At 39.7% G+C, this 21,814-nt stretch overlaps 3 protein-coding genes and 1 long non-coding RNA gene across 4 annotated transcripts in view; 1 reads left to right on the top strand and 3 right to left on the bottom strand.

Moving 5' to 3' along the window:
• The window catches only part of septin9b (septin 9b), a 37,205-nt gene extending 30,251 nt beyond the window's left edge, over positions 1-6,954 (bottom strand). The window contains exon 1 of the mRNA XM_061273735.1: positions 6,918-6,954. Within this exon, the coding sequence (XP_061129719.1) occupies positions 6,918-6,939 (22 nt within the window). The 5' untranslated portion in view covers positions 6,940-6,954. The remainder of the gene's footprint in view (positions 1-6,917) is intronic.
• Positions 6,955-8,348: 1,394 nt separating this feature from the next.
• On the bottom strand, positions 8,349-15,635 carry zgc:174863 (uncharacterized protein LOC100136852 homolog). The gene is made up of 8 exons (XM_061273740.1): positions 15,474-15,635; positions 12,935-13,014; positions 12,492-12,824; positions 11,495-11,806; positions 10,489-10,617; positions 9,572-9,631; positions 9,436-9,492; positions 8,349-9,356 (listed from the first exon to the last, which is right to left on the bottom strand). The coding sequence occupies exons 2-7, from the start codon at positions 13,008-13,010 to the stop codon at positions 9,437-9,439; spliced, it is 966 nt and encodes a 321-aa protein (XP_061129724.1). The 5' UTR covers positions 13,011-13,014; positions 15,474-15,635; the 3' UTR covers positions 8,349-9,356; position 9,436.
• Positions 15,636-16,084: 449 nt separating this feature from the next.
• Positions 16,085-18,690, top strand: LOC133151780 (uncharacterized). Its single transcript, XR_009713988.1, has 3 exons — positions 16,085-16,348; positions 16,918-17,791; positions 17,899-18,690. It is a non-coding gene; the product is annotated as an uncharacterized LOC133151780 (long non-coding RNA).
• LOC133151779 (uncharacterized) lies at positions 18,627-21,492 on the bottom strand. Its single transcript, XM_061275091.1, has 2 exons — positions 21,239-21,492; positions 18,627-20,717 (listed from the first exon to the last, which is right to left on the bottom strand). Exons 1-2 carry the CDS (start codon positions 21,365-21,367, stop codon positions 18,954-18,956), a joined length of 1,893 nt encoding a protein of 630 aa, XP_061131075.1. The 5' UTR covers positions 21,368-21,492; the 3' UTR covers positions 18,627-18,953.
• Between the last annotated feature and the right edge of the window lie 322 nt (positions 21,493-21,814).

Raw genomic sequence — 21,814 nt, 5'->3', positions numbered from 1 at the left:
TTCCAGCACATACGCTAAAGACGCAGCCTATATTGGCAGTCACTGGGGCAGATGGTCATGAGGCACAGACAGTCAGTCACGTGTGCTTGTTCAATCATGCAAAAAAAAAACACACACTCCCGCTAAAAAGGGTTCCATAGCACACACACTGAGTGAGTGGATGGTGGGCCTTGGGCTGCACATTAATGTAAGCCCTCACAAAAACGCGTGACTCCAACATGCTATATATAGTTACGCAAGAGTGGAGCATAACAACTGGGGGGGAAAAAATAGTCACCAGCACGCCAGCGTCCACTTAAGGGATGCCTGCCAGCGATTGATGCATGGCAAGTCTTGGACGTCTGTAAAAAGCCAAAAAAGTGGAAAAGATGGGGGGGGGGGGGGGGGGGAATCTAAATTAATTGGTTAAGCAACGTGTTGCTTGATGGAGAATGACACAATGTTTTCAAACTCAAATGCCGCTACAGACACTTTGATGAGAACAGTGGAGCCTTAAGAACCACACTCGTATGGGATCTGATGAGCAATAAAACAAGACGAGCAGTGTGATGCGGTGCAGCCAGCCACAGTCGGATGACCTCACCAGAGCGCTACGTGCCCCCCCCCTCCCATCCTCACTACCCGCGTCTTCGTCATACATTGCAATGCACGTGCTGCCAAGAGAAAGGGGGGGGGGGGGGTGCACGGGGAGGCGCTGTCCTCCTCGTTTGCTCCACATCCAACCTGGGGCAAGTACAGAGGATGACAAAACTCTTCACATCACTCATCCACCAAAGAAGCCAAATTTAGAAGCTAACCCTGTACGCCCACGACTGAGCTTCCTTAAGAAAATAGCTGTCCTGCATGTTGTTTAGTGGCTTCATAATTCCTCGTGGTGCCATTATGGCAAGTTTGTACTAAATCGGGAATCAATTTCAAGGATTCTGAAGTGCATCAAAGATGATTAAGGATAAGATTCGAATGTGTTGTGATTTTTCAATAAGACCTTCCAACTGACTGAAGATAGTTGCACAATGCTGCATTTGCTGTCAAAAAATATATTTATATATCATCCCAACCCAGCACAAAGAGCCAAGCATCAAATGCATGGCACATCTAAACTATTTGAGTTCTTCATAAATGAGTGGCAACTGTGTAGCTGTGGGCTTGTTCCACTCTAGTGTGCCATGCAAAATACAAATTAGAGGTTCCAGAATCAAGATGGCAGACACCTCCAAAAGTGGTTGAGAGCAGCCAGGCCAAGATCACAACCAGATCCGGACAGCCCAACCAGCCTTAGCAAGCGGTGGTGGAAGGTTAAGGGAACACGGCCTGAAGGAGAATAAAATTTTACAATAAATGTAAAAGTGCATAAATCACAAGCAGCCATTTCACAGATTCCCCAAAAAAGTGAAGACGTTTCAGGGCTGATAAAGTCAGCATGGTGAAGAAAGGCCACATCATTGCTCATGTTGAGTCAGCAGCTGGCACCGTGTCCAGTCTACGCCGAAGGCCAACAAGCCGACGCTGGGAAATATACAAAATTAGAACCAACTCGTGACCCTGTTACTTGTCCCACACACACATATACAAAATACGAGCAGCTCACGCAGCGTATCTAATCAAATCCAGTCGGAAAATACGGCCTCCTTTTCAGCCGCAACTATAGGCTCCTCTTTTTTGCACTTTGCTGACAATTGAAATCCCATCACGAGGTCAGTTGGAGCGTCGAGCCAGCCGCAACGTCGGCTCATCACGGTATGGCCGTGCTGCAATTGACATATTTCCTTTGCGCCATACGGTAACCATTAGACCTAAAATCCAGCTGGCAGAACAACTTGCGTAAAGTAGGGCTTCATCAAACATCACTTATAAGATTGAGGAGGTTTCTGGTTATAAAAATACTTTGACACCATTGTGGACATTGTCACAATCATGGTCAGATTAGGAGAACAACAACACTGATGACTTGACGGGATATTTGAATCAAAACCGTTTTACGCACTGAGGTCAAAAGGTCATCTGCTTTCCGTCCACACTAATGCAAGTCTGTTTTATCCGTGGCTCTTCTCCATTCCAAAAGTCTCTGAAACATCAGTTGCATAGTTTCTGCGTGATCAAACAACAAACTATCCAGTGAAGAGCGATCAAAATGAATTTTTCCGCTCGCGCAGAGATGATGATGCGAAATAATTAGCTCATGTAATCATAAGCCATTTGAATTAAAAGCCCATCAATCTCGACTTTATCTTGTGATCCCAACCTCAAAGCTCCTATAAAAAAATCGCCACATCAGCACGAGGCCCCACCGCCTTCACCTCCAACTCGGCTTATGTGCCCGAAATTGAAAGAGGGATGATGTTGGAAAAAGAAAGAGAAGAAACGGAGAGTTCTTGCGGTTTCTCGTGGCTTCGGCACTCTATAATCAGCATGCCAAGCCCCTGATGTCCAAATCCACCACTTGGACCTCGACAATCTCCACACACATGTGCCAGTGTTTGCGCACGCACACAAACACACACATAAGCTCTGCGGTCATCTCTGCTCATGTGGAGTTTGGCTTCGGAGCACGCCCGGAATGGATTGTTTGATGAGCGTGACAGGGGAAGTGAATCAAATGACCAAGTTGGAGCCCAAATCAATACCTGAGGAAGACTTTAGGAAAACACAAAGACGGCAAAGTGGGGATAGGCCAATGTATCGGAAACCTACTTGAAAGATGGGTTTCTGGACAGATGTTTCTCCTGCCCCTCCCAGTTGGAGGGTCACAGCTCAACTGAATCAGATCTAGTTCCTTCTTCCCGCCTGAAGAATTGATCTTGCGGTTTGATGGTTTATCCTGGTTTTAAAAAGTAAAATTTTAATGACAGCTAATCCTGGCGCTTATCAGATGAGCTTTTTGAGTCTGATCTAAAAATAGTTCATCGGTCATAAGACACGGTTACTTATTTTGAAGAATTTTAAAATGAATATGGATTGTTTTAATTTATTGTGTTCAATGGGGGAAACAGAATTGTTATTTTCTCAAATATTTTAAAATGGTGATTTTTAGCGTCGTAATATTGAAACTGTGACACTGCAATATTTTCACTCAGTTATTATCATACGGTCAGAATTTATTGTCGATTGTGCCCAATCATAAATGACCCATGCGTGAATGTAACCAGTAAATCTAAATCTTTCTTTCTGTTTGTAAACAAAGTCTCGGGCTTTATGTTCATGCCAAATCATTAGCAAACGAGGGATGAGTTTATTTACTTGCCTCCCCCCTTCTAATTTTGATGAATATAATTTAGATTTTTTTTTTCCTTAATTCACATTTTTATTATGGTGGTGTAATTTCTAGAAAATTAATTTCAGTCGTTAATTGCGAATTTAATTTCCCGCATTTTGTCTTGCATTTTCGGGTTACAGTCAAGACCCGGCGAAACACCCGCTCACTGTCAACTACTTCCGGGTACTGAAAGTCCGTTATAAACATCACACACTGTCCATGTTATAGGCAAAATTATACATTATACAACCGTAACCGCATGTATCATATTCTCAAAAAATAATTAGCTCAGATTTCTGCTCAACATCTTTTAAACAAATTTACTCACCTGAAACACACTCAACGGTGGGAGTCACAGTCAAGACCCGGCGAAACTCCCGCTCACCGTCAACTACTTCCGGGTACTAAGGACCCCCCCGTAGTTGTCCCTGGTGCCTTATTAAAATCCCCAAATATTCGCCACTGATACAATACAGTACTATTTGCATATAACGGCATATAACGTGTTCAGAAACATATTCTCAAAGTAATTAAAAAAATAATAATAACATGGCGGGTGAGTATGAAAGTCCATTCAAATGTCCCAAAAACCACCATGGGCCCCACATATGATTCCCAGAGATGAACCTATGGCCTTGTTCTTTTCAACAGCCGTTCATTGTACACCTCATTCTTTGGCCTTCTTCTTAATTGTTTGGCTCATCTCTGTTTTTTGGTCTGCTGCTGACATCCTTGCTTACTGCCTCTGTTTTGCATTTGCCCGTGGGATACACTAGATTGCAAGTCCACTCACTATCTGATCTGAAATTTCTGTCCAGACAACTGCAATCCATGCAAAAGATACAAACGATGCAGAGCGTTCCGATCCTCGAGGCGTTTATTTGGAAGAAGCTCGAGACAAGCAAACGGTGAGATGTTCTGATGTTCACATTTAGGTTGATGTTAATTGGGGCAAAAGCAAAACCGGAGAATGGAAAAAAAAAAAGACACTCGTTTTAATGCCGTTTGTGTGTTAACATCAGGTGTTTTGTCTAATGAGTAAAGTCCTTCACGACTGGCTGGCTACTCGTCACGCTAAGCAGCAGTGACGTGACCCGTTTACATCCTTATGTTATTTACACGTCGGAACGTCACGGTCCACTCGCTCTATTTTTAGACACGGTAGCACATGATGTCACACTCACATTTGCATGCATGTGCGCTCATCCGTAAGGATTTGTGAGACTTGAGAGAGGGGGTGCACACTTCTGCAACCACATGGTCTCAGTTGTTTATTGACACTTCCTCTGAAAGTCACATTACGTATCTAGTTAAGTGCTAGTCAAGCAATATGTCAAAATGAATGGATGGATCCTATGGTAAAAAAAAAGTACGAGCAAATACGATGTGTCATTTCCTGGAGGATTGAGATAATAGCTGAGCGAAAAAGTTATCAACTCCGGATGAGATGTATTCAACTTTTGCCCGGATGCAAAGTATCTCCAGCAGGCCTCATAAGAATCGCAGACACAAAGAGCCTTTTGAATTCGCTGCTGACTAAAGAGGAATGATAAGAGCAGTTTAATCCCAATAGATGAGCTCAAGCACGGGAGGTTAAGGTGATAAGAAGAATTTCACGACCCACCAAGTTTTGGCAGCTCTACCCGAGATTGTGAATCAAATCGCAGTGTGGTGGCAATCTAAGGTCAATGTGTGAGTCACGTGCAAAAAAATGCAGACATTGTGGGAGAGAAAGAAAGAAAGAACTGTTTCGACTCCCTTTTGCCGGCAACTACACTATTGGAGTCAATGGCGGGAGCATAACAAAGGATTCATTGAATTTGCACATTAGTTTCAATTGTTTTTAATTTGATTCTCAAAACACTAACTCATCAATATTCTCCATTAAAATCAATGTAAACGCCATTAATCCATTCAAGCCTCTGCCCCATCAAAAAAAAATATTTATCATGCATATTAATGAGGATTTTGAATTTTTCATACTTCTCCCTTCAAGAGATATATTGTACTTAACACTCAGCTCCTCTCTCAGCTTCTCTGTTCAGCAGTAATAATAGTCATTCAATCTTCACAGAGGATAAATAATAATCATTTCTGTTGACAGTAACTGAGACAAACTCATATATAGTAAGGTTAGTATTGATTAAAATAATTAAATAATACTAGCAATCCTTTTTGACATGAGCCTTAATCACACAGCAATGCAGCTAACTTTGAGTCTGTTTTCTTCCCAAATATCTTTTCCACTGTCACCACATTATTTTTGCTCCAGTGTTCATTTGAACCTGCAGGTCAACATCAAGAACACTCTTTTACAAAGTGGAATAAATCCTCATAACACGCTCCCCCGGGCAAATGTCTAACACAGAGAAGTATATTGAAAGCTGAGGACAGGCCATGAGACAATATAACACAGTGGACTGTGATCTCTCATGCGTTGAAAGAAGTTGGGGGGGGGGGGGGGGGAGTCAAAGAAGCGCAGTGCATTCACTCGATGAATCTCCCTGTTCATTCGGGGTCACTGCAATTCAAAGTGGAGAATAACACGAGTCCATTTAGCTCATCAAGTCAAACCAGGTCCCGCCATCAACATCCCAAAAATACTTTGCGATATAGGTGGAAGCAAATGTGTGGGACTGCGATGGGATTTTCGGTCAACAGCAATGAATGACTGAGCAATATTCTCTAGGCCTGGATTTCACGGTGCCCTTTTTGCGTCAAAGAATCTGCTTGTGCCCGTCTCAGCTGGAGCGACCCCTTCCCAAGAGTCTGTCTTGTGTGTTCCTAAATGTTCTCCATGCAGATGGGGCCCAGAAGAAAAGTTACTCAAAAATCTGCATTTTAGCAATCATAATTTATGTTTAGGTCAAATGAATAAATCAATCAATAAATAGATAAATAAACAATTAAATTAATAAATGGATAAATAAATAAATCAATAAATAAATAGTTTAGCCACTACTATATAATCGTAAGGCACTGCTGTATAATATGAATTTGGTCAATACACTCTGCTATTTTATCAGAATGACAAACTTTTATTTGTCTCCCGTCTCTACTACGTCAATCTTCACTTGTTTATTCCACTCGTAAATCATCAAGAAAACCAGCTATAATAGTTTTGGGGGGCTTCACTGTAGAATTTTTAAACCTTGAAAGAGTCAAAACATTAGAAGCCAAATATGGCAGAAAATATATATGTATTTTAAAAAGTACTCAAATATTGCATGCCACACAATGCTATGAAATGCATGTAGCGCTTTTTAGACCAGCAAAAGTTCAAACTCATTTGCCCTCAATACAGTTAATTCGGTACGTAAAGAAATGTCTGGGAAGTGTTGTCCATCCTATGCACAGTCCAAAAACTTCCATACACAAAAGCAGAATACTGTGAGAGCACAATGAGGCCAGAGTCCCCGAGGGAGCCGGTGCATCCACAGAGAGAAAAAAAGGTCATCTGGGATGAACATCTGACTTTAAAAGCCAGGAGACCTAGTGGCGCACCCTTGGGTGCTTCATGCACAACTGTCCTCCAAAATAATCCCAAAAGAGATACACTGACCAAAACCAACTTTTAACTGAGGCTTTACTACAGACACAAAGACAAGATAAAATCTCAACGAATCATCAGAAATAACACAAGTCTATTGAAAAATCTCCTTACCCGGATTTGGAGTTTTCTTCATGCTGTCTGTTTCCACTTGTACGGAGAAGCAGAAGAAGAAATCTTGCTCAGTTTACAGTCTAATTAGAGCCTGACTTCGTGCGGCACACAGAGCTGGATGCGTGGCGTGATTGGCTGTGTGGTGAGGATGCTGAGATGCGAGACAGCACGCGCCTATTAAAGGGAGGGGGGGGTGAGGAATCCCCCCCCCTGCCATGACGTATATGTAGGAGGGCTTTTGTTTTGAGAAGCTGCCACCATATTGGGGAGACGTGCCTAAATCTAGTTCTCAAGAGCTCCTGTTCAGCAAGCTTTGCAAAAGCCTGGAAACAATCCTGATGGTTTGAATTAGGTGTTGCCGTTGGGATACAACTTTCTGGGTTGGAATAGATTTGGTCAACTCCAGTCCAGTCACTCATACAAGTGACTTGGATTACAGGTCATATTAATGAAATATTGAGATAATTTGTCTCGGGCTCTTGTTATGTCGCAAAGACTTGGTGATGCCTCCCCAAGCAAGAAAATAAAATGCAGACATAATTGTAAGGGATGTGGCAAACTCAAGGCCCGGGGGCCAGATCTGGCCCGTCACATCATTTTATGTGGCCGGCAAAAGCAAAATGATGTGTGTCAATTCAATGTTTCTTGTGAATATACCAAAATTCTAAAGTGTCTTTCTTTTTCATAACAAGGAGATGTTGCAACATTTTGTTAAAATCCAAATTTAAAAATGAGTTAAAAAAATTGTGCGCCTTGAAGAAGTTCATTTTTTAATTCTTAACTAAAACTATATTACAATATACATGACATGAGAATTTGAAAAGTCTCCTAAATTAAAGCCCTACTTTGTATATTTTGCCGGTATTGCAATCACAGTTGTAATGGTTTGGGATTTTCATTTATAGTTAAGATTTTAGTTTCCATACGTTTTTGAACAAACTAATTTCTTTTTTTGTTTTGTTTTAGTGTAGTTTGTTTCATCTGTAACGATACGTTTGACGTCTATTTGCTGCCCTCTGCTGGCTCGACGAAACCAAACACTTGGCACCCTTTATGGCGTTCATGACGTTTAAAAAACCAAAGCGAAAGGAAAAAGTGTTTGGAGAGCTTTTCAATATTGTACATGAACGAGGGAAGAGTTTTTCAGAGATATAAATCAATAAGAAAATATATTTGCATGTGCGTTTAACCAATACGTTTAAAGTTTTTTGGATTTAAATCTCAAAAAACGACTTAATCAATTAACATCACAATTTGATCCATTACTTGCCTTTCCTATCATAAATGAAATAATTGGCCGTTTTTGTTGAAATGCCATTTTACTAAATCACCAGGCAGAGCTTGCCATTTGTTTTCAATGTCATAACATGTCATGGTGGTTTTTGTACACTAGGTGACAGTGTCGAGTCGGTGAATATAGTTACCAGAAAACAAAGACAAATCCCATTTATTATAAAGTCTGCATTGCGTCGTGCATATAAAAGCAAACATCAAATCTCGAAACTGTACAGATTAAAAACAAACACATGGACAAATCCACTTTCCTATCAGTGTGGTTAGTCAAGTTGTAATGATTCATTCATTTTGTGATGGACTTCAATCTTGTACTTTTGCACATACTGATAAAATGTTATGTCATCTATAAATGAGGTGTGTTTGGTTTCCAAAATGGGTCACTTTGTGGGTGCTACTACACAACAAGGTAGCACAAGAACTTAAATTAAAATTTTTAAAAAAAAAACAGAATTGAATTGTTTTATCTACACATAAGCAAATGATGGTGATGCTTTTTCTCATAGAATAGAAAAAAATGTGAGTACTTTGAAAGGCATATTAGACCTGGAAACAGGCAGTCATTTATTTTGTCTGTTTTCCAGGTATTGCTACATATAGTCCTAAAATGCTGAGCATTGATTTACACAAGAATTAGTGTTAAAGTGTTACGAATAGAATTCTTTTGCTATATTTACCATGGCAAGTTGATATAGAAAGTGAAAGAGATTTCAAACACACTTCCTGATACTGATTAAGAAAACAACAGAAACTGCATGGTACGTGTTTTTGTAATCTGAACTTTCCAGTCTCTGTAAACGTTTTCAACCTCTGTAGTCACTCTTGATATTTTCACATTGATTTCTGTCTTACTGAGCATCCAATGATTTCTTTTATTGATAAGTGTGGTGAACTAATATTTAGTCAACCAATGAGTGCGATGGAACGTTTGAATTCATTCCAATAGCTTCCTTTTTAAAATGTGCGCTTCACACCACAGATTGCTCTCTTACCCATTCAAAATCAGTTTTCAAGTGAACAATCATAATTTATGCAGAGTAACTTATTGAGTGCAAAGCATAGCTGAGGCTCAATGCAGAGGGGAGGAATGCCGACTCGTGATTTTTTTTGTCGGTAAATCAGTGAAGACATCGTATAGAGTATTTCCTAACAAAAAAGGGACAAATGCCAAAGTGTCAAAGTTGGGTAATAAGTAACAAAATTGTCATTTAGTTGCAGTAAATACCTTATGGGTTGCTTTCCTGATATTCAGAAGTCACTATAAGGGGATCCTGTGAATTACCTTTATTGGAGAACATAAGGCACACGTGAGAATAAGCAAAAGATTTCATTTCGAAAGGCTCACATTTGCACAGGCTTACCTTGCTCTTGATCTGTTTCAACTGCCTCCAGTACCTCCGGTTCCGCTGCCTCCGGTGCCCCTGGAACAAATATTATGTCATGCAACTAATTACTATAATCTTGAGATGCAAATTGGACTAAACTAGAATAGTAGTGAGGTTAGTGTCCGAACCAAGGAATCGAAATTGGGGTTTAAGTAATCCACAATACGCCCTTAACCAAACCCGCCAAAATTAAACAGAACAAAGTCAAAATTCGTCCCAATCCTGGATGAAAATTGGATTAAACAGAATATTACCCAAACCAAGAGAAAGTAAACCCTGAATTTGGCGAATCTGTGGATGGAAACTGAATCGGATAAGAATAAACAGTGAGCTGTGGAATCAAATCTTTTAACTTTGAATCTTTCTATTTAGGAAAAAAAGACCCTAGTTTTCATATTAGAGGTGTCAAAATTAATCGATTGATTTAATCAATTATCAAATTACTATTTTAATTATCAAGATATGACTTTGAGGCATGATTTATTGATTTCAAATCGTCCAAATCATTTTAGACTGTTTATTGATCACAATACCAAATAAACTACTAGTATAGCTCATAAAACGTAATCATGAAAAAAAAATCTAAAACACGTTTATGCAAAATAAAACTTTACATAATTATTTGATTTATCAAAGAACAATTTGATTCTAAAAAGATTGGATCGTGACAGCTCTGGGATATAATATATCCTAAACTGAGGTTATTGTGGATTGCTCTACTTGGGATGGCCAAACTGAAATCTGGCACAACCCAACTATTGTGCATGCTTGAACTAGCATGAGATGGGAGAACCTGTTTGCGGTTACAACGTGAGCTAACCTGCTAACCTCCTCACTTGACTTTGTTATGCAACTTTATGTTCAAATCTTGTTTCATTGTAAAGTACACTTACTTTTACAAGGTCGCCCCCTGATCACCCAAAACAGCAGCAGTCCAACAATCAGCGACCCGATGACCACCAACGGTGCCACGACTCTATGCGCCACATCCGAGTCTTTAGCTTGCGGCTCTTGTTCTATCCCTACAAAGAGAAAAAAAACATGACAGCTCTAAGTGTCTGTTGCGTCAGCTTAGAGTGAAAGATGATTGGAAATATTTTCTTTGTCACACAGATACATAATATTTTCTCTTTCTGCCCTTAAAAAAAAATGAGGGTGTCACTGTTAGTAACTAAACAAATTTAGGTTATTGTGCAACCAGCAAAGTGACATTAAAAGATTTTATCTCGTCTTGACGTGCATGTGAAGTGGTTTCAATAAAAAAAAAAGTTCAAGGGTTAATGGAATATAAAGTGGCGATATGATATAGTGTCGTGACACAGCGCATGCAACAGCAACCAAAACTAAAGTTGCAAGTCGCAACCATCGACCCAGTTCTGAAAAAATAATAATGGTAGCTTTCATCTCATCTGGAGCCAAACATGTTTGCATGCTTTTGCTTTTGTGAAATCTAAACCACGCCCATCGCGTAAATCTGACAGATCTGATTAAATCAAGACGCTTCTTGTCATGGAAAAGATACAAAAAAAAAACCCACATTCTTTTTTTTTATGCTTTGTTTGTTTTCAAAATTCATTTCTGTCAGTACCAGTTTGAACTTGTCTTTCACTTCCACATAAACTTTGTTTTGTTACAGAACTAACAACGTCTTCTCACGCTCTTTGAGTTTAGGCTGATTTGAAACGAGCCGGCTACAAAAAAAGCCAAAGATAAATTTATTAATAATTTCGACATGGTCAGAAGAGTTGAAGATCGGACCCACAACGTTCGGGTTGTCAGAGAACCAGTTTATATATACATGGCGTGGAACAAAATAAAAACCACTCAAAAGTTTTGGAACAAATTTTTCGGTCAAATCAATCACCGGACTTTAGGTCAATAGAATTTGCGTTGGCCTACCTGCAACCTGCACATGGTCAGGTAGCACCACACTGGCCTCGCTGTCTTTGCCGCCACTGGCGTTGAACACCATACACGTGTACGTGGAGGGGTCCCGCCCTAGCGACAGAGTCAGCTTGCTGGAAAGGCTGAAGAGTCCATTTCCCATCGCCTCGGCCACAGTTTCAGCACTTTCCTCCTGCCCTGTCGTCCCGACAAACCAACCCAACCGGCCCTTGGGGTAGCCGCCTTCCGAGCGACATGTCAGGGTGACTCGCGAGGGTGAGCCGACGTTTGTCGTGGTGGTGTGGATGCTCGGTGTCTTGTATTTGGCTAAGAGTGACAGCAAAGGCAATAAAGTTACATTTAAAAAAAACATCTGAATATTCCATATAAAAGTTGCAATTTAATTGGAATATAACAAGACATCTTTTTTATTCAATCAAATGAAACATTTAGTTGATATTTTATCACTAATACTCAAAATGGGGTTGCAAAAAATACCGTATTTTCCGGCCTATAAGGCGCACCGGACTATAAGGCGCACCTTCAATGAATGGCCCATCTTAAAACTTTATCCTTATATAAGGCGCACCGGACTATAAGGCGCACCATTAATGCATCATGTCAGATTTTTAATCCAAATCAAATCATTCTCTATTTTATCCTTTTTATTTCAACTTCAGACGGAAACAAATTACTTTATAATCATAGAATAATGATCGATAGTCTTTTTGATTCATGATTCATAGTCTTCAGCGGGCCACTTATGATTGATTTCATGACACAATGCTTTGGGCCAGTTTAAATTTAGGAATTTAGTCCATATATAAGGCGCACCGGGCTATAAGGCGCACTGTTGGTTTTTGAGAAAAATTTAGGTTTTTAGGTGCGCCTTATAGGGCGGAAAATACGGTAGTCAAGTTTTTTTTTTTAAACACGCTTCAATGCATATCAAATTGGATTGGATGGAAAAATTGATAGAATAATCCATTCTCCTGTATTACAGGACTCTCACCTGTGACATGAAGGCTGGCTGACTTGTTTGCGGTTCCGCTCTCGGTCATCACAAAGCACGAATAGTTGCCGTGATTGATCACAGAGGTGTTGGCGATTAGCAGGGACACGTTCAAGGACTTGCTATTCCACGACGGCTCCAATGAATAGCCCGGCGGCAATGTGGGATCAAATTGATCGTCGTGAAACTTCAGCAGGATCGAGACGCCTTTTTTCCACACGACGATGCGCACGCTATCGTCTTTGGCCTCTGGGGCCATCTTGATCTCGCATTCCACCACAGATGGTTGACCGTACTGGCCCAAGCTCTCCTTACAGTCCATTTCGATAAAACCTGTCCAAAAAAAAATCACAGTTTCACACATACATGGAAAAAAATATTCTCTCAAGTATTATCTCAAATTGATATTTTTTTGTATGTATACACCGAAGAACAAAACTTACCGCTCAATGTATGTTGTCCACCAAAGCAGAGCACCATCAGGAGCCACAAAACAAAATCGGCAAAGCCCATTGTCATTCATCTGCAAATGGACAAGGCAAAAGTCACTTCTTTTCGCCTCTAAAACAGTCCCAACAAGCCGAAATGAACGATTGCGCAACCCTCCGGAGAACGAGCAGTTGAAGTTTTCACTTTTCTTTTCGGGTTTATATTTACTCATTTAATGGAGGATGTTAGCTGTTGTATTTCACTTTTCTTTTCAGATTACATTACCCATTCAGTGAAGGAAGGTTATTGTTGCACTGCACAATGAAATGAGTCATCTTATCAGAAGTGGACAAGGAAATTGATTGTTTTATTATGACATCATTCGAGGGATCCTTGTTATTTTTAGTGTGTCTCATTTGAACCAATTAAATCAATACAGTGTGAGATTTTTTTTTCATCCTTTCTTTTGGTGGACTCTCATTTTCCCACGGTGCTATTTTTAATATGAACACTTTAAGTAAAAGCAGAACAGGAAGAGTGGTGTCCAGAGAGTTCCCTATGCGGGAACAGCTGCACCTCGACATTTTCTCAAGGAATGGAGTACTTATCTACCAAAAAATATATAAAGTAATAACTAAAATAACAAAGTGACCAGAAATAGTCAAAGGTAGGATAGAAAACAACAACCCAGGGACCATTTGCAGAGGGGAAAAAAAATCCTCAAAATCCCAAATTTCCATTAGGCTGGATGGCCTACCCTGGAAATAGGTGGGTCGTGTTAGAAAGGTCATCCAATCTAAAGTTGCTGCTTTTTCTTTCAAAATCCTGGCAATAAAATATTTCTATGCACAGCTCTACTGAAAACGTGTTTTCTGGGTTTGGTCGGGTGACATTCGCAACCATTTTCAGTCGACAGCAAGTGGCAGTAAAAGACAAAAATGGCCAAGAATGTAAAGACATCAAAATATTCATCCAACCAATGCATCCATCGATCTTCTCGAGAGATTCTCCTCATTATAGAAAATATAACTCCACAGATTCAAAGCCCTCAACTAAGAACTGAGAGGAAGACATGCTAACTGCTCGTCCAATAGAACATGCATATTATTACGACAAGGAGCTTGTCGCAGTTTTACAGACTGGAAAAACTGAACACTATAGTTGCCTGAAGAGAAGGAGCAGTTATTTTTGCATTTCATACCTCATGTCAAGGCTTGTAAATGGTGACAGACAACAGTACAGAGTGACCTAGTTCCGCCAAGCGCTTGCCCGCATTCCTTAAAGGAAAGTCGACCCCCAAATGTTCTCGGTAATAGTATGTTCTGTGCAGCTCATCAATTCCGTAAAGCTGAACCATAATTGGTTGTGACCTGGACCTGGCAAATGATGTCATTTTATGTGGACAGAAAATGGCCATCCACTGGGCTGGATATAAAACTTATGCTGGAATTTTGCTGCTTAACTCATATTCCAAAAATACAATATTAATCAGAATTGAATGAGAACTTACAACCTCAAGTATGTGCATGCCCAATTGGATTTCACAAATTTAGCCAACACCTTTGACTTTTTTTGCTTTAAAACCTCTTTGCTATGTTTTGAGTCGCTGTCCCTCAGCACTGTAAGATGCATATTTTTGGACTGTAAGACTGCAAGATCATGCAAATCCCACACAAACTCTGAACCTGGATTTAAACCTCAGAACTTTAGTAAATTGATCATTCATGAGACTGTCAGAGCCCTGGAGAGCTCCATCAGTGACCGGCTTCGTCACCCACGATGCACTACCAAGAGGCATCGCAGGTCCTTCCTCCCTGCTGCCATCAGACTGTACAACCAGGCTAAATCACTGTAGCTAACGGACAATAATTACGTGCAATAATAACGTGCAATAACCGTGTGTGCAATCATATGTGCAATATTTGTCTACCTCATACTCTTTTACCTGCTTTTGCACAGTTTTTTTTTTCTTCCCTTGCACTATTTTTTGATCTAATATTTTTTATCTCCACTGTATATTGTGTATTGTGTACATACTGTCCATATTTTTTTTATTTATATATATATATCTTTTACTTTTTAAAATATTTTACCCCCTTCCCCGCATGCGTGTGTGCGTGTGTGTTAAGTTTACTGCTGGTTACTCAGGAGTTTCCCCATTGAGGGAATAATAAAGGATTATCTTATTTTATCTCTTATCTTAAATACTCACCTAATCTGACTGAATGTGATTAAGTTCAGTTCAAATGTAAATATAATATACCCCATGGGAACTGCAATATGTTGATTTTCGATGGCTTTAAATCATTGGAAAAATAATATACTCCCTAATGGAGTCGTTTGAATAAAAACTACTGAGAACCCTGTTTTATCATGACAATTTTTATAATAATTATTTTTTTCGGGTGCTGACAGCGTCAATGAGTTAAACTCAGCACGGAATGTTTACCTTATCCCCCCCCCCCCCCTCCTAAAACTAGTATATTGCCCAATATACACGTGACGTGGACATAAACAGTCAAACACACATTAAACGTGAACATGTCGACTCACCTAAAGCATATCGTTGGTGGTTGCCGGTGGGCGTTTGTGCATTGGAGGAAAAGGCAATGTTCGTCGGACGACAACACTCCTTTTCTGTTCTCCACACAGCAGCGGCAAATTTGTCTTGGTCTTTCACCAGCAGCAGATATTCCCGCCCGCTTTCACTTTTCTTTCACTTTCGGTTTGAGTAAACTACGGAAGAGGATTAGGGCCAGTGAAGAAAAAAAAAACGAGGGGTGACAGGATTCTGACTTTTTTCTCAGAATTCTGACTTTAAAGTCAGAATTCTGACTTTATTCTCAGAATTCTGACTTTATTCTCAGAATTCTGACTTTAAAGTCAGAATTCCGACTTTAAAGTCAGAATTCTGAGAATAAAGTCAGAATTCTGACTTTAAAGTCAGAAATTGGGAATTCTGACTTTAAAGTCAGAATTCCGACTTTAAAGTCAGAATTCTGAGAATAAAGTCAGAATTCTGACTTTAAAGTCAGAAATTGCGAATTCTGACTTTAAAGTCAGAATTCTGACTTTATTCTCAGAATTCTGACTTTAAAGTCGGAATTCTGACTTTAAAGTCAGAATTCTGACTTTAAAGTCAGAATTCCGACTTTAAAGTCAGAATTCTGAGAATAAAGTCAGAATTCTGACTTTAAAGTCAGAATTCCGACTTTAAAGTCAGAATTCTGAGAATAAAGTCAGAATTCTGAGAATAAAGTCAGAATTCTGAGAATAAAGTCAGAATTCTGACTTTATGGCATGGGGTGGCGGAGGGAAAGTCAGTGTGGTGTGGTTTTGACCAGAGAGGACATTATGTCGTCAACGAGTGAGTTTTTGCGTGCCAGAGGATTGCCGGAGGACATCATTTCACACTTGGAGGAGCGGGGGTGAGTAAATAAAGCATTGTGTTCATTTTGGTGACTGTTGCGTATATAACTGGCTCCGTGTAGCATGTAGCTCCGTTGCTAATTGATAGCTCTTGACGGGACGCGCCGCATTTACACGTAAAGAAGCATTATGCGTATTTTTGTTCATTCAGTACTCAGTTTCATTAAACCGATGACGTAATGCACGATTATAAATATATTTACACGTCACGGCAACGTCACAAAGCGTCGGTAAAACACCGCGACTCGCGGCATAAACTATGCCTTGCTGATTGTGACCGGCTGCAATATCATTGCACCTTACATTTAACTCAATACACTGATCACACTGTTGTTTAAGAGTGGTGATTCTACGCGCCACAATTCAAGGTTACATCATTTGAAGGATAATCATGCACGTCTTTATTTACTGGATGAGACTTGTTTAGTGATGTTACACCTGACATCGTACCAGGAGTATTAGTATTAAAAACAACTTTATACAATAAGCATACTGTCATAAAGTCATGTTTTCAAAATGCCCACTGTTGTGTTTGACAAATTGTAATTGTTTTTACTTTGTTGTGCAGATAAAGTGACTGATGGAGGGTGCAACTCGACCAGTGCCTGAAAAGCTGGATTTGGATGACTTAATCAAGCTATGCTTTAGACTTGCATTCAGCAACAAGGAAATACTTGCAGTTTTAGCACATAATGCTCAGACTATTATAAGTATTCGGACTCTGAAGAAAACTTGTAAAAGACTTGGTCTGTTCCGAAGAAAGAATCAGTCGGACCTGGGAGATGTGTTGGCTTTTGTCCAGCATGAAATCCTGACTTGTGGCCAGATGCAAGGTTATCGCTGGCTTCATCTACGTGCGATACAAAAAGGATTTGTTGTCTCACAAGATGCAATAAGACAAATTATAAAATTGGTTGACCCAGTCGGCGTGGAATTAACAAGAGCACGACGCCTTAGAAGACGCCAGTACAGCTGCAGAGGCCCAAATGCTCTTTGGCACATGGATGGCTATGATAAATTAAAACCCTATGGGATTTGCATCCATGGTTGTATTGATGGGTTTAGCCGGTATGTGTTATGGGCAGAGGCCTATACCACAAACAATGATCCCAAGGTGATTGCAAGTTATTTTATCAAAACAGTTTCGCGCATTGGTGGATGTCCAGAGAGGATCCGTGCAGACAGGGACACAGAAAATGGTTGTGTTGAACAGATGCAAGTGTTTTTGCGACAAAACCACTGACAATTTTGCTGGGGAGAAAAGTTTTCTTTACGGGAGAAGTACTGCCAATCAGCGCATTGAAGGGTGGTGGTCCATCCTTTGCAAACAGAGCGCACAGTTCTGGATTAATTTATTTCAAACTCTTCAGGAGGATGGTCACTACACAGGAGATTTTCTGGATAAAAATCTTATCCAGTTCTGCTTTCTTAATCTTGTGCAGGTAAAATATTTTATCTCTCCCATCATGTTTTTGAAGTTGAAATGAATAAATTGAATAATAAAAAATAACAATGTACTTAAATACTTAACTATGCTGCTCTTGTGCAGGATGAGCTGGATGAAGTTGTGAACACATGGAACTCACACAAAATAAGACCAAGGTCGAACGGTGATACAGCTTCAGGCCGGCCAGTCGTCATGTATTCATTCCCTGCCATGCACAGTGCCGAGGATCGACTGAAACCCACTGGAATGCAAGATATCACTGCGTGTATGGAAGAGTGCACTCCAAAATGCCAGTTTCCTTGCGATGAAACTGTATTTGAACTGTGTTGTCTGCTAATGGAGGAAAATGAATGGCACGCTCCAACAGATCCATTGCATGCAAGTGACTTGTATCTTATGTTGAGAGAGGAATTACTGAAGATTGTTTGACAAGCGTATTGATGTAATACATATAAACCCCTCAGAAAATAATTTTTCAGTTTTTTTTTAATAAGTAGTCTGTATACTCAGTTACTATGTTTTTTTTAGTCCTACAATGCCTTCTTGACCTTTAAATATTCCTTAATGACCCAAATTAAACAGAATAATTCATTGCAAAATTGAATTTTCTTTAACTATGCTTACCGGATCTATGGTTATTCTTTTCCATTTGTGACTAACAAAAACCAAGATCTTACATTTTGCTTGAAATGTCCTGAACTTGACTGCTTAAATATGTATTAAGTATTAATGTATTACTTGTATATTAAAAATTGTGTCTTTTCATAGAAGGCATCTGTACAACATAATACTTTATTTTTATATACCAACATTCAGGTGCAGTCTGGAAATACATAGTGGATGAAGAGTGAGTTTATTGAATGCAATAAAATATTACCACTCTTCATTACAGAAGCATTCACTTAATACTATGTAGCTGCTGAAAACAACCATCCAATGGTTATGCATAACATCTTGGGTCATTTTAAGAAAGCCCTAGAACTTTTATATAACTGGAACACAATGCCAAATGCAAGCTGTTTCTATAAAACTCTAAAAACAGTGAAGGAACGAATACAAAGTTTGTTTCTATTTGACCAATACGAACAGTGAACAAAATATGTTGTGTTGATGCAACTTACAACGGATAATTAACGGAGTTATGGTTATTGACAGAATTAAACAATATCCATGACCCAGATATTGCTTTCGAGAACGGCATTGAATTCTGATCGGAAGTCTGGGAAATTTTCATAGCTGTCAGCAATGTACAAAACCTTTCCACACGTGTGCCCCACTGGTCTTCTACTAAACTCTGTCATTTGTTGAAACTCCACAAGGATGGTGTCGGTGACAATAAGATCAGATCCAGTGCAAAACCGGAGAAATTTCTGAAGCTTGAGTTCATCCAACTCTCTGATGAACCTTTTCAGATGATTTACCACTTCCTTCTGCTTTGAGGTTAAATCATTTGGAAATTTCAGCAGTTGGCAGACCTTTTTGCAAGTAGGTTGCAAGTCAGAGCACAACTTGTTAAGTGCGTCAGGACTTATGAAGTCATGGTGAAAAGTAACCTCCCTCCAGCAGTCAATAACAAACATGGGCTTTTGGACAAGCTCTTTGTGCGCTATTTCCTGCAGTATTGTGGGGAAGGTTTCAGGTGTGATAATCTTTCTACACCCATAGCTGTCAAGAACTTCCACAAGATCATCTTGGTCCACTTCTGAAAAGTTTTTCATTGCGTCCATCAAAACGTCACGCTCCTGGCTGCTCACAAACTGCAGAAAGTGGGCCTTTGGATCACTGTAGACACAGTTGAAAAGCACTTGCTCGAGGAAAGGAAACGCAAGTTTGTTTGGGAAATAGCAACACTCTTGGTAACCTTTTATAAGTATTCTCCCAACTGCTTTCCACTTTTCTGCAGAAAAATCATGACGGATAAATGGCACCTTAATTGATGTACCAAGGGTGCATCGGTCATAGAATTCCTGCCAGAAACAGGTGAGAACATCTCTCAGTACTCCAGACCCAACACCTGCTTCTTCTCTATCACCTGGGAGTATGCGTTTCACACTGAGTGGTTTGTTCAGTATTTCTTCTTTGCAGAATGCTCTTATCATATCATTCAATGTGTCAGTGGAGTGGACAGTTATAGTCAACACATCTTGTGGATCAGATGGATTGAGGGGCATAGCGGGACCATTGTAGATCATTGTGACTTCTGTATCTTCCTGTGTGTCATATGTGGGACCAAAGGTAATTTCTGAATCAACAGAAATGTTGAATAGCTGGTAGACTTCATTTGAATAAACAGAGACCTCGTCACTTTCTGCGGCATTGTATTCACTGCCATTGTCTGATGTAACTTCCTCGTGTGTGTGGATATCATCTTGGTTCTCTTTTGGTCTTGTTGCAATGTAAAAACGCAACAATGTTAGCTTTGCAGCCTCGTACATATAGCCGATGGAATGGCAGGTGTCATCAGTGAGGCAGTTTTGTTTGAAATCCCAAACCTCAAACTCAAAGTCCAATTGTGATCCTTTGGAAGAAATTCCATCTGGGAAAAATAGTTTTTTTCCTTCCTTGAGAATGTCTTTCAACCCAGCTTCTGTGGACATATGAAGTTTTCTGGTACCCCCTCCCTGCTTCTCCCTCACCTGTTTGGTCATCTTTCCATCACTGTGTATCCATCCGATCGCAATATTTCTTGTTGTTTTCTGCTTCTTTGTCTCTTGTGGTTGTGTCTTTGAGGTGGTGTCCTCTTTGTCACTGTCTTTCCTGAGTTTCATTTTTTCACGTAGTTTTTCTAAAAGTCCGTTTTTTCTTTTGGATGTAGGCTGTTTCGTCTTGCAAAAATTAAAGAGTGCAATGCGGTCTCCATAGCGAGGGATGTAATTGGCAAGAGCGGCATCGTCCATCAGTGCGATGACATCACTGTCAATCTGCACGATGACAGAAAAAGAAATCTGTCACACACAATCACTTAATTTGAAAGAATGAAGCACAAATATAATACTTATTGTAAATCAAATCCACACTCGACAAACATGTTGCAACTGTTTAATCTTTAAGAATTTATTAAGCCACATTTATACCTGAAGTCTATGTGTTTTTTATTTCATTTTATACACTATTTCAATCATCAGTTGACTTAATGTGAGTGTGTAAATACTTAAAATGATCTAGCGTTGGATTGTGGTATGGAGAGTCAGCAAGGCATAAGGGGTTTTATCGACGCTTTGTGACGTTGCCGTGACGTGTATATATATTTATAATCGTGCATTACGTCATCGGTTTAATGAAACTGAGTACTGAATGAACAAAAATACGCATAATGCTTCTTTACGTGTAAATGCGGCGCGTCCCGTCAAGAGCTATCAATTAGCAACGGAGCTACATGCTACACGGAGCCAGTTATATACGCAACAGTCACCAAAAGGGACACAATGCTTTATTTACTCACCCCCTGCTCCTCCAAGTGTGAAATGATGTCCTCCGGCAATCCTCTGGCACGCAAAAACTCACTCGTTGACGACATAATGTCCTCTCTGGTCAAAACCACACCACACTGACTTTCCCTCCGCCACCCCATGCCATAAAGTCAGAATTCTGACTTTATTCTCAGAATTCTGACTTTATTCTCAGAATTCTGACTTTATTCTCAGAATTCTGACTTTAAAGTCGGAATTCTGACTTTAAAGTCAGAATTCTGAGAATAAAGTCAGAATTCCCAATTTCTGACTTTAAAGTCAGAATTCTGACTTTATTCTCAGAATTCTGACTTTAAAGTCGGAATTCTGACTTTAAAGTCAGAATTCTGAGAAAAAAGTCAGAATCCTGTCACCCCTCGTTTTTTTTTTCTTCACTGGCCCTAATCCTCTTCCGTAGTAAACCCAACGCGTGGGCGGGCGAGTTTTAACATTTTGCGAAGCACTTTGATTTTCATTTGTTTTTGTTAAATATTATTCGAACCAAGACTGATTGATGATTGACTCATTATTTTAACCATCAAATAAGAAAGTTTTCCTTTAAATAATAA

The sequence above is a fragment of the Syngnathus typhle genome, linkage group LG3, assembly GCF_033458585.1.
Source record: "Syngnathus typhle isolate RoL2023-S1 ecotype Sweden linkage group LG3, RoL_Styp_1.0, whole genome shotgun sequence".
In the NCBI taxonomy this organism is placed as follows: Eukaryota; Metazoa; Chordata; class Actinopteri; order Syngnathiformes; family Syngnathidae; genus Syngnathus; species Syngnathus typhle.
Note: the sequence above shows the minus strand (reverse complement) of the source record. Positions and strands in the feature narration are given on the sequence as shown.

Bases quoted from the DNA above. Each gene is read 5' to 3' on its own strand.
- zgc:174863 (XM_061273740.1), bottom strand. From the start codon at position 13,010: ATGACAATGGGCTTTGCCGATTTTGTTTTGTGGCTCCTGATGGTGCTC. The intron at 10,618-11,494 runs GTAGGCCAACGC...TTCTCTTTGTAG, and splicing joins TGACCATGTGCAGGTTGCAG to GGATAGAACAAGAGCCGCAA. The intron at 9,493-9,571 runs GTAAGCCTGTGC...TCTCCAATAAAG, and splicing joins TGAAACAGATCAAGAGCAAG to GTAATTCACAGGATCCCCTT.
- LOC133151779 (XM_061275091.1), bottom strand. From the start codon at position 21,367: ATGGGGTGGCGGAGGGAAAGTCAGTGTGGTGTGGTTTTGACCAGAGAG. The intron at 20,718-21,238 runs GTGAGTAAATAA...GTCATCGTGCAG, and splicing joins CACACTTGGAGGAGCAGGGG to ATTGACAGTGATGTCATCGC.